Source organism: Sorex araneus, chromosome 11 (assembly GCF_027595985.1).
Source record: "Sorex araneus isolate mSorAra2 chromosome 11, mSorAra2.pri, whole genome shotgun sequence".
NCBI lineage: Eukaryota > Metazoa > Chordata > Mammalia > Eulipotyphla > Soricidae > Sorex > Sorex araneus.
This window is the reverse complement of record NC_073312.1, coordinates 48,369,646-48,386,546: the sequence shown is the minus strand read 5'-3', so window position 1 is coordinate 48,386,546 and position 16,901 is coordinate 48,369,646. Positions and strand designations below refer to the sequence as shown.

Below are 16,901 nucleotides of genomic sequence, written 5' to 3'. Positions count from 1 at the left end.
AAGTCATGGGTCCCTGTCTGTAACTGTAGCTCTGAGTTTGAGCAGGCCTAAGTTGTAACAGGGTATTTGCAATGGCAGGTTTCTGGTACAGGCTATAACATGAAAGACAAGTGTGCAGGGACTCAATCTTGATTGCATGACCTCTGTTATGGTATTATGTCTGAGTGGGCCCTGGATGTGACTGGGGGGTTATGATTATGAGTGTTCAGAGATACTTGTGAGTCAAATTTAAGTGGGCCTGGGCAGCAACCAGGAGGTTGCCACTGGGTTTCCTCTATCATACAATCTTGGGTGGTGGCTCGGGAATGTTTAAGAGCAGGCTTGACCCTCAGTTGTTTTAACTGGTAGTGACAAAGCATGTACCCCAGAGATGACAGTGAAGTCTGGCTATGGGCCAGCAAAGAGCACAGCAGGCAGTGGAGCCCCTTTGCTGACTGGTTGTACTGAAAAGGACATAGGCGTATGGTTTGCTTATTAGCACTCAGATGGAGCCAGGTCTGTTTGTCTACTAGAAGTAAACATTTGATAGTTGTCATTCAAACAGCTAGTTCTGCTGTTTGCTAGCTAGGTCTCTAAGGAATTTGTGGAGAGTCTGTTATTATGGAGACAGATCCAATATGGCATCTGCCAGTACTGCTGCTATCAGCAAGGTTAAGAGATATCATCAATATTGTACCTGCCCATTACAAATTAAGAAGGTTCTGCACCTCAAAGCAAACAATCACCAGGATACAAAGACAGCTCACAGAGTGGGAGAAATTATTTATCCAACACTCATCTGATAAGGGGTTAATATTAAGGATATAAAAGGCACCAGTAGAACTTTACAAGAAAAAAACATCCAGTCCAATCAAAAAATGGGGAAACTATTTGACCCAGCAATACCACTGCTGGGAATATATCCCAGAGAGGCAAAAAAGTACAATCGAAACAACATCTGCACATGTATGTTCATCGCAGCACTGTTTACAATAGCCAGAATCTGGAAAAAACCCGAATGCCCCAGAACGGATGACTGGTTGAGGAAACTTTGGTACATCTATACAATGGAATACTATGCAGCTGTTAGAAAAAAGGAGGTCAAGAATTTTGTAGTCAAGTGGATGGGCATGAAAAGTTTCATGCTGAGTGAAATGAGTCAGAAAGAGAGAGACAGACATAGAAAGATTGCACTCATCTATGGTATATAGAATAACAGAGTGGGAGACTAACACCCAAGAACTGTAGAAATAAGTACCAGGAGGTTGACTCCATGGCTTCGAGGCTGGCCTCACGTTCCGGGGAAAGGTCAACTCAGAGAAGCGATCACCAACTACATTGTAGTCGAAGGCCATGTGGGAGAAGGGAGTTGCGAGCTGAATGAGGGCTAGAGACTGAGCACAGCGGCCACTCAACACCTTTATTGCAAACCACAAGAGCTAATTAGAGAGAGAAAACAGAAGGGAATGCCTTGCCACAGTGGCAGGGTGGGGTGGGGGGGAGATGGGATTGGGGAGGGTGGGAGGGACACTGGGTTTACGGGTGGTGGAGAATGGGCACTGGTGAAGGGATGGGTTCCCAAACTTTGTATGAGGGAAGTATAAGCACAAAAGTGTATAAATCTGTAACTGTACCCTCACGGTGATTCTCTAATTAAAAATAAATAAATTTAAAAATAAATAAATAAATAAATTTATATAGAATTTAAAAAAAAATAATGGGGAAACTACAAGGGGGCATGTGGGGTGGGGGGCTCAGTCCAGGGAATGAACATGACCCTCGACCGACTGGTTATCCAGAAGCTGTTTGTGACAGTGTAGTACCAAAGGCTTTGAAACATATTGAACTTGAGCTTCAAAAAAACAAAAAACAAAACCAAAATAAAATGGGGGAACTAGATGAACAGAAACTTCTTCAAAGAAGAAATATAAATGGTCAACAGACAAATGAAAAAATGTTCTGCATCACTAATCATCAGGGAGATGCAAATCAGAACAGTGAGATACCATCTCTTGCCACAGAGACCAGCACAGATCAAAAGAGTAAGACCAACCTGTGCTGGTGTGGATGCTGCTAGAGAAGGACTCTTCTTTCACTGCTGGTGGGAATGTCTACTGGCCTAGCCTTTCTGGAAAGCAATATGAACATTCCTAAAAAAAAATCTAGGAATTGAGCTACCATTTGACCCAGCAAACCTACTTGGAAAAAAAACAAAATGGAGAAAAGGCATTGGCACTCCTGTGTTTCTTGCAGCACTATCCACAGTCGCCAAAAATCTGGAAATAACCAAAGTGCCCAAGAATAGATGACTGGATAAAGAAACTATGGTCCATATACACAATAGAATATTATTCAGCCAGGGGTTGGAGCAATAGCACATCGGGTAGCGCGCTTGCCTTGCACACGGCCAACCCGGGTTCGATTCCCAGCACCCCATATGGTCCCCTGAGCACCGCCAGGGGTAATTCCTGAGTGCAGAGCCAGAGTAACCCCTGTATATCGCCGAGTGTGACCCAAAAAGAAAAAGAAAAAAAGAATATTACTCAGCCATAGGAAAAGATACATGAAGGACCTGGATAGTGTCACACTGAGTGAAATGAATCAAAGGGAGAGAGACACCAAAACAGAATGGTATTTGTTATATGTGGGGTTTGAAGAAATATAATGGTGGAATAACATACCAATGGAAACAAAGAACTGGTGTTCAGTAGGAAACATGGCACTTGAACAGACTGGAGGATAGGACAGGAAGGAGGCAATATCTACCTGAGGGAAGCATTCAATGGGAAGAGTTGGTGCTAAAAGGTGGTGGTAAAGTGTTATATATGAAACCCTCTCAGCAACAGTACTATAAATCGCATTGCAAAAATGTGTGTGTGGGGGGCTGGAGCGATAGCACAGCGGGTAGGGTGTTTGCCTTGCACGCGGCTGACCCGGATTCGATCCCCAGCGTCCCATATGGTCCCCCGAGCATCGCCAGGAGTAATTCTTGAGTGCAAAGCCAGGAGTAACCCCTGAGCATTGCCGGGTGTGACCCAAAAAGAAAAAAAAATGTGTGTGTGTGTGTGTGTGTGTGTGTATGTATTTTAAAAGAGGCCTCTAGTAGAAGCAGATTGGTGCGTAGGAAGCATTGTTTGTGGGAAGTGGACACTGGTGAAGGAAGGATTGATGGCTGAAACCCAGTCATGAATAACTTTGTAACTTTATGGTGATTAAATTTTAAAAATAAAATTTAAATTTAAAAAAATGGTGATTGCCCCCAATGACTTCAACCCCTGTTTACACCCAGATTTTGCTTCCCATTGCACTGTTGTAAATAGAGGGTCATAGAATTGGGGTGCTGAGTGTTTGGAGCTCCCTTCCCCCCGCCCCCCCCCCCTCCCGGCTCTCCAGGTATTTCTGTACTTCAAAGATTTCCTGATTGCAGCTTGTTGCCCCACAGTAGGAATTCTTTCTTGGCAAGGGCATGTCTTTGTTTTTACTTCTCTCTGGGTGCTCTCCATTTATTCTTTGCAATGAGTCCTTTTTTTTCAGAAGTGCTTTAGGTCAGTTTCTCAAGCTTAATCCAAGTTTTGGTGTAGGTTTGCTGTGACTTCGGGAGCTGTAATTTGTCCACCCTGGCCCTGCTTCTCCATAAATCTTTTTTTGAAAAAAGACAAAACATTTATAAATAATGGAAAGGTTAAATAATTTATTCCCAAGTTAATGTCATTCAACAAACATTTAAATACCTATTAAGTTCCAACTTCTTTTCCTCCGTCAGGGAGTTTACATTCTTCAAAGAGACAGATAACTAATCCTGTAAGAAACTGGAAGATAAGTGCTTGGGAGCAAAGTTTGGTGGAGTGCCATTTTTCTCTCTCAAAAAAAGAAAATTCTTTTATTTAGGCATTATGATTTACAAAGCTTTTAATAACAGTTTTGAGAAAATGAGATGAAATTGAAGGGACAGCTATGTATATATACAAAGAACTTTTTCAAGTTAAATGAACAGGGCAATGCCCTAGAGTCTAGGTATGTATATGTGCTCATTATGTTCGGGGAACTGCTGGCAGCTGTGGCAGAGGTACTGAGTGGGGATGGGAGTGAACAGGAGCAGGGCCTTCTGGAGCATTGTGAGGACTTGTTTCTGATTGAGCAGAAAAGACTCAGTTTTGAGCAAAGGAGTAAGGAGGCCATAATGTAGAGTGCATTTGTATAGAATCCATAGTGGAGGTTGGTGAGGGTGTGCTAACGGCAGAACTAGAAAATTAGTGAGGAAGCTACTGAACTAGTGAGAGACAGTCGTGGTTTGGATCTGGAGGAAAACATCTGAAAGTCTGAAGAAGTGATCTGATTCAGATTTCCTGGTTGATGAAAAATGAATTGTTAGGTGACAGAGAAATTCTGACCACTTCCCAGCTATGGTCTGAACAATGAAGAGAATGTAGTTTCATCCCCTGAGATGGGAGGTTTGTGGTAGGACAGAAATATATGCTGGGGGAGATATTTAAGAGTTGGATTTTGTATTGCCTGGCAGTAGCTGGTAAGTGACCTGCTTTGTTAACATTCAGGTATGTGAGTCCTTACTATAGAGGAACGGTGTGGATAATAGGGGGGCAAAGGTGAGCCTGGGGATGACTAGAGAGATGAGAACAACCAAAAGAAACCCAGTTAAGATAGCTGAGAACATATTTGAAGGACAGAATGAGCAGCACAACATGTTACCTCAAGGTCAAGTAAATACTGAGGATTGACCATTGGACTTTCTAGCATGGAGGTCATGGTATATAATATATTTGTGTAGTTGGTATAGATGGGTGAAAGCCTGATTGAGGGGGCTCAAGAAAGACCAAAGGGAGGATAAAGTTGGATTGAATGGGTTGGCTTTTGTCAGGTATATGTGAAGACACAGGAAAACAAAGGGGAACATCTAGATAATGAGACAGATAGTGTAAGGTCCAGCATTGATGTACCTGGCAAGCTGAAAGAACTGTTGGAATTAAGAGTGATCTGGAAGCACTGAGTAGATGGAAGTGTAAGAGACTAGAATTGAGACCAAGGAGAGACTGCGGTGATCTGTCATGAAGGGTCTTTGCATGACGAAGTAAATACTTGGTTGAAGAAACGGAAGCCAGGGTACGGAAGGATGTGGCAGAATTTAAGGAACCAAGAGCCTTGGTCCTTTGAAAAGCTGCCCTTTTAGAATTACCAAGAATGAGGACAGAATGTTAATGAGAATGCCAGTGACAGAAAAGTTAAACTCTTCTAGCATGCAGATGTGGAGGTGAGGTGAGGTAGGGCTTGGTGCTTGGATAGATGTTGATCTGCAACAGGAAAGAAAAGGGACTTGGACAAGAAAATGGTACAGCGGGGGCTGGAGCACATGCTTTGTGAGAGCTCTAAATTCAATTCCCAGCACCACGTGTCTCCCCAGGCACCACTAGGAGTAACCCTCTGTCCCCACCACACACACACACACACACACACACACACACACACACACACACACACACAATTCCCAGCACCACGTGTCTCCCCAGGCACCACTAGGAGTAACCCTCTGCCCCCACCACACACACACACACACACACACACACACACACACACACCCTCTTCCCCCTTCTAAAAGGGGGAAAGGGGAAGTGGTAGAATCTGAAGAGAAAAGTTCCAAAACAGGTCATTAGGGAAAAAATGATGTCACATGTGTGAATGTACTCTAAAAATCAACAGTAACTCCAGAGCATCTAGAAAAAAACTAAAAAAAAAAAACCCTATAAAATACTCAGATTTCTATTGCTTTCCCCCACCCCCCCCCTACGGTAACAATAAGTCTCTCAATGAGAGAAGTTACTGGTGCCCGCTCGAACAAATCGATGAGCAACGGGATGACAGTGACAGTGACCAGGTTTTTAGAAAATGTTCAGTGGGGAGTGAAGAGATAGTACAGCAGGAAGGGCACTTGCCTTGCACACAGAGAGCTGACCTTGGTTCAGAGAGCATCCCATATGGTCCCCTGCGCACCACCAGGAATGATCCCTGAGCACAGCCAGGAGTCAGCCCTGAGCACAGCCTGGTATAGCCAAAAAAAAAAAAAAAAAACTCCAAAAATGAAACAAAAATTCTTTAGTGGTAGCTCAATTTTTCATACACATGCATATGTTATACTGTTTTTAGGATTCTGAAACCCACTGTGATCTTGAGGTTGGTTTTGCTTTGCTCTGTATTTTCTGTCATTGAGAGCATTCACTACCATAACTATTTTATTTTATTTTTTTTAAAAAAACAACATAACTACTTTAACAGTAAGTTGCAACTAGGTTTATTTTTTATGCTAATAAGCATGAAATATGCTAATAAGCATGATTTTATGTTACATTCAACATTTGGTAAGTTTTAAGACTGATGTTCCAAACTGGGAATCTGGACAGAATGCTTTTCAAAGTGCTCTTAATAACTTTATGCCTACAAGCAAAAAGTTAATTTCAAAGCATCCTGGGGCTGGAGCAATAGTACAGTGGGTAGGACATTTGCCTTGCACACGGCTAATCCAGGTTTGACTCCTCTAGCATCCCAAGGGGCCCTGAGTGCAAAGCCTAGAGTAACCCCCGTGCATCGCCAGATGTGACCCAAAAAGCAAAAAAATATAAAAGCAATTTCAAAGTATCCCTGTTAGCGAGAGGATTTTTTTTTCTAGCAAGCTAACTTATATTATTTTAAATTTTACTTTGATTAGCAAAAGTGAAGGTTTTTCATCTACCTCAAATTGTCTTCTAGGACTACTCTGTGTGTGTGTGTGTGTGTGTGTGTGTGTGTGTCCCTTTTTTTTCTTTTGGCATACCCTGCAGTGCTCAGGGTTTAGCCTGGTAAGCCACACACAAGGCAAGTGCCCTACCCTCTGTTCTATTACACTGGTTCCAATCTTTTGTCTGTTGGGAGGTCTCTTGTGTAGTGGTTGTTTAACAAACAGAAATGCTATGCTTTAAATTAAAGAACCCCTATACCTAAATGCTTGTAGTTCCAAAAAGGCAAACACACAGGCAAGAATTTCACTGATACCTAAGTGCTAAAACAGCAATAGTCAGCAGGAAACCCAGAAAAGAGCTGTGATTTTATTAGCACTTTCAAAAGCTTTTTGTAATATAGCCTTAGCTTCAAGGTCATCCAATTTACTTCATTTTAATTTTATGTAGTGAACTTTTTTAGAGGGAGGGATGGAGATTGGTTTTGGGGCCATGTCTGGTGGTAATCAGGGCTTACTCTGGCTCCGTGCTGGGGGCTCACTCCTGGCTACACTGTCTGTTTGTGACTTGAAGTGTGTCTGTACACTGCTGCAGCTGTTCCTCATATTCCTCACAGTCACCTTCTGAGGATAAGCTTTTAATCTGTACATTATAAATGTACACACATATAAATGGGAATTATAAATGTGAAAATTAAGGTATAAATGACCATGATTCAGTTTGGGGAATCCTTAGTGAAGGGATGTTTCAGGAAGGATATTCAAGATGAAATTCAACTTGTGAATAGAAGGACCTGAACATTCAGTATGTCAGCACCTTTTGAGCACTGACTCCATGCATTCTACTAAGGATATACCAGCATTGGTCAGAGAGCTCTCTAAGGAAAGCCCAGTTAAGTTTAGAGATGCAAATATAGTGACACTGAGAAGCCAACTAAGGGCCTCTAGGCTCAGTAGTTGTCGGAGCTGGGATTGCAACAAGTAGGTGTCATGTATCTTCAGTGGCTTGGTCTGTAATGGATGGAGTGAGGTAGTGGGGCCAGTTATAGGCTTTAAAAATTTATTATCGGGCTGGAGCGATAGTACAGTGGGTGGGGCGTTTGCCTTGCACATGGCAGACCCGGGTTCTATCCACAGTATCCTATATGGTCCCCCGAGCACTGCCAGGAGTAATTCCTGAGTGCAGAGCCAGGAGTAACCCCTGTACATTGCTGGGTGTGACTCAAAAAGAAAAAAAAGTATTATCAAGCATTACATTCATGGGGGGAGGAAATTAGTGTGGGCCATTTTCCAGATTGGTTTAAAATTAAAAGGTCTTGTGATAGTCCTTGGCAAAGTCTCCTTAGACATGTGAATGCCAGGTACTGCTGGCATAGCTGGCAGAAAGGAGTGGTGCTGTGTGTCCCTATTGCCAACTTATACAACAAGTAAAAGACTTACCTCCAGTTCTGTCTTGCAGATGTGATGGACGTAGCGTGGTCTCCCCACGATGCCTGGCTGGCTTCATGCAGTGTTGATAACACCGTTGTCATCTGGAATGCTGTGAAGTTCCCAGGTCTGTCGATACCTTTGCAGGCTGAGCTCTCTCCTTTGGCTAGTGTCAGGTAGTGTCTCACAGTGAATCGGGATTCCTGAGTCTTGTCAAGGACTCAGTTTTAGTTATCTTAATTATGTTTGTTTAAAGTTTTAAAAGGTTTGTGTTTTTTTTTAAAAAAATAACCTCATCATAGGGGTAAAACAAATACCACAAGGCAGCAGAAGCTGAGAGGTATAACAAATACCCAAAGGCAGCAGAAACACAGTAAGGATAAAACAAAGAACATAGTAGGAGTATAACAAATACCCAAAGGCATCGGAAACTGAGAACTGTTCTTCAGTAGGAGGGAAAGGGGACAGGATTAACAGGAGACACTGGGACAGCATGGTGGGAAGTGAACACTGGAGGAGGTTGTGGTAAGGGATTGTGTTTTGCATAGACCCCTATCATTAACAGTATTGTCAACAACAATGCCTAAGATAAAATTTTAAAAATAATAAAAATTTTGGGGGCTGGAGCGATAGCACAGTGGGTAGGGCGTTTGCCTTGCACGCGGCCGGCGCGGGTTCGAATCCCAGCATCCCATATGGTCCCCATATGGTTACCGCCAGGAGTAATTCCTGAGTGCATGAGCCAGGAGTAACCCCTGAGCATTGCCGGGTGTGACCCAAAAAAACAAAAATAAATAAATAAATAATAAAAATTTTAAGTAACCATTTACAGGAATGGATGTGCCACAGTTTATGAGGATTGGTACAGTTGGGTTTTGGACCTCTGCCCAATTTGTACTCGGTGTGCCCCAGCAATTCCACACGTTTTCACCTGTCTTTGGACCCTGCCACCCTCTTGCTGCCCCCCAGATAACACAGACACTCGCTGCTGAGGATGGCTTCTACCTGCTGGGCTCTGTTCTCAACACAGTGGCCTTCTCCTCTGTGAAGCCCTGAGCAGATGCAGGCTGACAAATTCAGTTGTGACAGATTAATTTTTCTTAAGATGTTTAAAATCAGTGTAGCATAACCTGGCATGGCTCGCTGTTTATAGCTAAGAAACTACTTTCCATATTTCTGCTTGGTATCTGAGGCAGCTTTTCCTCCGAGCTGAAATGTACCATCCTTGAAATGTACCATCTGAATTCAAGTCAATTGTTTGTCGGGACACTGGATCTGGCTTCAGATGATTAGGTTTAGAGACTCATTAGTGTCTCATTTGAATTACTGATATCTAGGAGGTGGTGTCTCACACACCTTTATCCTCAGTGGTGGCTTACAGAGAACTCACTACCTAGTACCCAGTCTCCTGATCCATCATGCCAGCTCTTTAAACCAGAAGGGTTTACATCAGAAGAGTTGTCACAGCTGGGATGGTCATAGACTTTTGACCTGAACAGGGAACACAGAGTCAATGGCTGATGACAAGAGGGCAAAATTCAGCTCTGGCCCAAGTGTAAGCGCCTGATTGCCTGCTTCTTCAGGGACATGTACAGCTTTAACTTAAGTTTTAGCTGGAGGGAAATCAAGGAGCCTGCCTTCTTAGGAGCAATCTTTTCTGCAGGTTGCTTTTGCCTCAGTAGATCTAGCACTTTAACTTATCCCCAGGAGTGGGGCTGGAAAAGGAAATTTCCTGAAGTCTCTTTCCTTGGCTAGCAATTCCAGGGCCCATGGATTACATTTCATGTTTCAGTATGAAGTCATTGCTATCCTCCACATAACACCATTCCAATTTCTTGTTTTTCTTCATAGAAATTCTAGCTACTCTCAGAGGTCATTCTGGCTTGGTTAAAGGGTTGACTTGGGACCCTGTTGGTAAATACATTGCCTCTCAAGCTGATGACCGAAGCCTGAAGGTATGGAGGACACTAGACTGGCAGTTGGAGACCAGCATCACCAAACCTTTTGATGAGGTAATAAGACTACCTAGAGAGCTCACTTGGCAGCCTTTGGCCACTGTGCACAAACCAGTTTCCTGACCTAGTAGGTGAATGCAGTGTACAAGGCCTGGTCAGGGTTCTCTAGACACCGAGGATCAGACAATGAAAATCTTTCCATTTCTCCGACACTGTTGTGTGCCACTTTGAATTGAAAACAATTTATAGGTTTTTAAAGCAGAAGAGAGCCTTGGAGATGCCCCCACACCATTGTGTCATACAGCTAACTGCCACAGAAATGGGTAAAACTGTTTTGGGCCTTTTTAGATTTGGCAGTATAATTTGCAGAACATATGGAGGTCAGTTGAACACAAGTGACTTGTGTGTTATTTTACTGTCTCTTCAGTTACTTGAATTCTTATTTCATATGGCATCAGTACTCATTGTCACCATTATTTATTAAATATTAAATGCCTACCATTTGTAAATCTATACTGGTTACAGGAAATGAAAGCTGACTAAAATAGAGTCTCCTTCGCGGCCGACCCAGGTTTGATCCCCGGCATCCCATATGGTCCCCCAAGCACTGCCAGGAGTAATTCCTGAGTGCAAAGCCAGGAGTAACCACTGAGCATCGCTGGGTGTGACCCAAAGAGCAAAATATATATATAATAATACTAATAATAAAATAAATAAAATAAAATAGAGTCTCCTTTGAAGCTTAAAGACAGGGGAAAAAGACGGTCACATAACTTACAAGTTGTAGCTTCTCAGAAGAAGGGGGGTGAGCTAAATTTTGCACAAAGAATAGATATTTGTCCACTGGTCAAGACTAGCTGTAGAAAGTGAAAATCAGAGTCCAGAGAGATAGTTCAGTAAGTAGGGTACTTGCCTTGCACACAGGTTTGTTCCCTAACAGTCCATGTGGTCTCCTGAGCACTGAGCCAGGAGTAAGTCCTGAGAACTACCAGATGTGGCCCCAAAACAAAATAAACAAAACAGCTGGGGCCAGAGCAATAGTACAGCAGGTAGGGCATTTGCTTTGCATGCAGTTGACCCGGGTTCAATCCCCGGCATCCCATGTGGATCCCCAAGCAGCACCAGGAGTCATTCCTGAGTGCAGAGCTAGGAGTAACCCCTGAGCATCACCGGATGGCCCAAAAACCATAAAAAGAGAAAGTGGAAATTACATATTAAATTATCTCTAGGCACGTTATGCAAGTTCGTCTTACTTAGACTCACCTTCCCTGGCTCTATCCTAGTACAGGGTTGTGGGCTCATACCTTTTGCAGCTCCTCTAAGATCTGGCTTCAAGACAATGGGGGCATTCAAGATGGGCTTTTGGAGCAGCTGAAAATGGGCTGGAGTTCTTGGAATCCCAGTAAAGCTGTTATAATTGTCCAGACTCCCAGGTGTCTCGTCCTGCCTGGGTCTAGGGCCCAGCTGGAAGTCAAGGTATGTTTTGACACTCGGTCCTTGCTTTATGCTGCCCTCCTATGTAGCTTTGAGACTAGGTTCCTAACCCCTTAACCTTTGATTGTTTTTTTTGGTTTTTGTTTTAAGTTTTTGGGTCACACCTGGTGATGCCCAGGAGTTACTCCTGGCTCTGCACTCAGGAATTACTCCTGGCAGTACTTGTGGGACCATTTATGGGATGCCAAGGATTGAACTTATGTTGAGCACATGCAAGGCAAACTCCTGACCCTCTGTACTATCTTTCCAGCTCCTCTGAACCCCTTAATCTTTAGGGTTGTCCTGATTGGTACTGAATTTCAGAGTGGGTTAGCATTTAGTTCATATCACCTCACTTTGCAGAAGGAATAATTTGAAAGAGTGCCCTACTTCTGCTCTAGTCCGAGTCAGGGGAATAGTGCCTTACTGTTGTGCATTTTGTGGATTTTATGGAATTTACCAGCTTTCCTGATAGTGTATCACAGGCTTCAGGTGAAAAGACAGCCTTGAGAGGCTTAACAATTAAGCCTGTGTACAGGCTTAACTATTATTTTTTCTGTTGTTGTTATTTATTTATTTATTTTAGTTTTCGGACCACACCCGGTACTGATCAGGGCTAACTCCTGTCTGTGGGGTGCCCAGGATTGAATCCAGGTTGGTCGCATGCAAGGCAATGACCTACCCACTGTACTATATCACTGCAGCCCAGCTTTGCTCTGTTAAAGTAATGGTTTATACACCACATGTGGTGGATTTTACAGGTGTTGGGCAGAAGAAGGGGGTCATGACCTGATAGACTTGTTCATACAGAGTTAACATTTAAAGGGGATAATGTCTCAGTTTCCCCTTGAGGCCTATCCCAGCACCCTGTTCAGCTTACCTGGATAATGTCAGATGCCAGATATCTCAGCATCATCTGACAACCTTTTTTTGTAAAGGGACAGGATGCGTGGCTTTTGGTTTTTTTTGTTGTTGTTGTTGTTTTGTTTTTTTTCCTTTTGGGTCACACCCCTTGGTGCTTAGGGTTTGCTCCTGGCTCTGTATTCTAGAATCACTTTTGGCAGGGTGCCAGGGATGGAACCTGGGTCAGTCATGTGCCAGGCAAGCACCCTCTCTGATACACTGTCACTCTGGCCTGACAGAACCTTTTCATTGAATCATTTGGAGAGACAGGTTACAATTCAGTATAGCCAGAAGCTTGAATGCATGCTCCACAGTCACACAGTCACATTTGTGAATCAGTTCCCCTTTATTTCTTTTTCAGGAGGGGGTGGGCCACACTTGATGGTTCTATAGGGCTACTACTAGTTTGATACTCAGGGATCACTCCCAGTGGTACCAGGGGGACCATGTGGTACTGGAGATTGAATTGAATCCACATGCTCCCTCATGCAGTGCACATACTCCAGTCCTATGAGCTTTTTCCCTATTTCTACTTTATTCTTGATGCCAGAATTTCAATCATAGTGTTGACCTAGATTTTTAAAGCACAAATATCTTTCAGTGTGGAGGAACAACCCATGTATTGCGGCTTAGCTGGTCACCTGATGGGCACTATCTGGTATCTGCCCATGCCATGAATAATTCTGGACCCACTGCACAAATTATTGAACGGGAAGGCTGGAAGACGAACATGGATTTTGTTGGGCACCGGAAAGCTGTGACTGTTGTGGTAAGTGTAGTTGGCCTCAAGCTGAGTGGATATGGGCGCACTCATGACTAGAGTGAGTAGAGCCTGGGCAGTCCCATAGTTCCCAATGCTGAGTCATCATGTGGGACTAAAGTGATGGGCTCTGAGTCATTGACATTCTTGTTTTAGTTTAAATGCTTAAGTGTCGTTTTCAAAAACTAATGTTACCAAAATAATTCTGATCAGGGACATTGTAATTTTGTACTGTTCTGAGCTGCTCACTGGGGCTTAAGCCTGGGAGACCCAATTAGTGACTTACTTGCCACACTCCAGAGTTACAGTATGAGCACATGTTAACAGCCTGGCAGTGAGTAGGTATGGCCCTAAGACTATGCTGCAGGTCACAGGACTACTCACCTTGACTCTGGAGTTGCTGCCTGACCCTGACATGTTAGGATGAGCGGTTCTGATGATCTTCTTGGCTGCAGAGAGTATCTGGCCACTGCCTTTTGTCACCCTGGATTCTTATATTAATGAGTGTGCTGAGAGTGTTCAAGGCAAGCTCTTGAATAGTAGCAAAAAACCTATGAGTATTTTCTCAACACTGGTGACCAAAGTAAAATAACTAGGAGGATAGGCTCAGGTTGATTAAAAATCCAGGCTTAGAGTCTGGAGCGATAGCATAGTGGGTAGAGTGTTTGCCTTGCATGTGGCTGACCCAGGTTCAATTCCCAGCATCCCATATGGTCCCCTGAGCACTGCCAGGAGTAATTCCTGAGTGCAGAGCCAGGAGTAACTCCTGTGCATTACCGGGTGACCTGAAAAACAAACAAACAAAAATCCAGGCTTATCTATCATGTTTATCAAAATGAACTCATCTTTCTCACTGTTTAAATTGTTATTACCATATACCACAAAGCATAAATAGGTTACCATTAAAAATACTCAGTTGTAGTCTTTTTTTTTTTTTTTTGCTTTTTGGGTCACATCTGGCAATGCACAGGTGTAACTCCTGGCTCTTCACTCAGGAATTACCCTTGGCGGTGCTCAGGGGACCATATGGGATGCTGGGAATCAAACCCGGGTCGGCCTCATGCAAGGCAAGCTCCTTACCTGCCGTGCTATTGCTCCAGTCCCTCAGTTGTAGTCTTTATGTAGTCAGGACCTTGCTATAGTAGCATTACAGTAGCATTTCCTCGTTAGCCCAGTGCCTCTACTTGACTCAAGTGACCTTTACCACCTCTATAAGAGCAACTCTGGTTGATAGCCTCACATCCAACTGAGCAGGAGTGGAGACTAAAACTGAGGATTCAGACCTTCAGAGTTATGTTCTCGGTTCTCTGTGTTGCCCTGGCCATTTCTTCCTAGTCTCTATTACTGGACTACCTGCCACCAGACTAGAATTCTTTTACAGTTTTGGTTTTTAAGCGTTAGTTAAATGTTCTCATGCCTTTCAATCCAAGAAAATGATAGTAAGCTCTGTGTAGCTTCCCACCTTCCAGGAGCAAAGCGCAACTTTCACTGTGGGTGGCACTCTGGCCTGATCTTATCATGATAGAGCCATTGTCCCTGGCTAAGTGAGGTATGCCAGGCAACTCAGTTCTAAACAGTTTTAACTGAGCAGGGAAGTGATTAATGCATTGAACAGACCTCTCGTGATAATCCTGTCTTCCCTCAGGATATTGTTCCTGAAGGTCAGGTCAGGTCCTAGAGACACCCTGCCCAGAAGGAATTCAGAGGACCAATTTCAAAGGCCAGATCTATTGGTCTGGCTGCCTGTCCAGATATAGTGGGTAGGTCCAGGAATAGAGGGCTAGTTTCATATCTGCATCTCACCACCTATTCATCTGATAATAGGTGGTACTTTCATTTTCTGGCATCTCTGAGTCTTCATTTTCTCCTTAACAAAATGTCTCTTTAAGTTAGTTGTAAAAATTAAATAGTATAAGCCTAAGCTCCCACAAGGGGGCTGGGATTGTAAAACTTGAATTTGCTTAATGCTTATTTAATGTTATTTGACTTTAGAAATTTAACCCAAAAATCTTCAAGAAGAAGCAGAAAAATGGGAGTTCTGCAAAGCCTAGCTGTCCATACTGCTGCTGTGCTGTCGGCAGCAAGGACCGGTCTCTCTCTGTCTGGGTAAGCCTCTGCCACGAATTGTTGCTGATTTTGCGGGCCAGGGTGTGGGGCGTAATGGAGGGTGCATGCTGGTGGGGCCTGGAGGCCTGGAAGAGGAGAGACCTCCACTCCTGGTGGTACTCCATGTGTGTTTCTATCCTATGCTTGGCCCTCCCATCGCCCCAGAAGGAAGCCCTGATATCTGGACCAGGAGAAGCTATTCTAAGCCCTAGGAAGAGCCACTTGTGTCCACACCCAGGAATGTTCTCAGTGATTGGGACCAAAGCTGACATGTTCTGTTTGCTTTTTTTTTTTTAAAAAAAAAAAGACCATTTTACAACCATTGTCCTTATCCACAGATTTTGCATCTGAGGTTTTCCCAACCAGGTATGGTTGGAAATAGATATTTTGTAGTTAGGCCATCACAGGTTATGCCTGGATTAAGCTCAACTTAAACTGACTTTGTATGTTTCTTGACAATCTTTACACTCTTTATAAAATTTGCCTGTATATATAGCCAGTTACCCCAAGCCTTGGACCAGAACTACTTGGGCCCTGAGATCTGTGGCTTCTCTCAGAGGCAGGTTTCTTTACAAGGTGACTTCCTTTACTGTTACCCCTGTCCAGGCCATATTGTCCTATTCCGTATTATAGATCTCCTCTGATTTTCATGCTGGGCTATTCCTCTCTTCAAATCCTTCCAGAAACCTTTGCTCACTTGCTCATTGTTTGTGTAACTTGGCCTCCCCTGCCATTCCCATCAGTGTGGGTTATGCCTCCATTATACATTGTCTGGGCAGGCTTTGGTTTTCAGAGTTCGGGATTTTAGTGATTGCTATTTGAGTAAAGTTGGAATGATTTGACTCTCTATATCAGCAAAAAAATCACCTAAGGATTCTGGGACTAGTAGTGTTAACTGAGAGGATGAAGAGGGGTTTTTAGACTTTTAATTAATTTTTGGTGCTGCTTTTCTTTCAGCTCACATGTCTAAAACGACCTTTGGTTGTCATCCATGAGCTGTTTGACAAATCCATCATGGATATTTCCTGGTAAGATGGACTCTTGTTATGATGCATAAGCTAGAAAAGGATAAGCCACAAATTGGAATACAAGGCCTTCTGGATGTGAGTGAGGAGGCCACGAAGATCACCTCCCCAGTTGCTCCCGTGCTATTTGTACATGACTCATTAAAGGACAGTTCCTTCTCTGTGAAGAGTGTCTGTTACTGTGCTCAGGCTGTAGGATTTGTCACTGGAAAATCCCTTCTCAGATACTCATTTGTCAAGGAAAAGGAGGACACTGTGATCCTAGTTCTACTTCATTGTTACCACGTGAATCAAATTAGCATAGATATGGAGATGTATTTTCTGCTTCTCAGTGATCTCATTTAAATGTACACTCCCTCAAGTTTTTTTTTTAATTTTTTATTAGTGAATCACTGTGAGATAGTTATAGACTTATGTGCTTACATTTCAGTCATACAGTGCCCATCCCTCCACCAGTGCCCATTTTCCACCACCAATGGTCCCAGCATCCCTCCCACCTGCTCCCACCCTACCCCACCTCTGTGGCGGGGCATTCCCTTTTGTGCGCTCTC

General features: G+C 43.5%; 1 protein-coding gene across 3 annotated transcripts in view; it reads left to right on the top strand.

Annotated features, from left to right (window-relative positions):
- The window catches only part of LOC101551916 (protein HIRA), a 91,384-nt gene that overhangs the window by 27,972 nt on the left and 46,511 nt on the right, over positions 1-16,901 (top strand). For all 3 annotated transcript variants that reach the window (XM_055119578.1, XM_055119580.1, XM_055119579.1), the window contains 5 exons: positions 8,160-8,255; positions 9,980-10,140; positions 13,061-13,228; positions 15,212-15,325; positions 16,283-16,353. In XM_055119578.1, the coding sequence (XP_054975553.1) occupies positions 8,160-8,255; positions 9,980-10,140; positions 13,061-13,228; positions 15,212-15,325; positions 16,283-16,353 (610 nt within the window). The remainder of the gene's footprint in view (positions 1-8,159; positions 8,256-9,979; positions 10,141-13,060; positions 13,229-15,211; positions 15,326-16,282; positions 16,354-16,901) is intronic.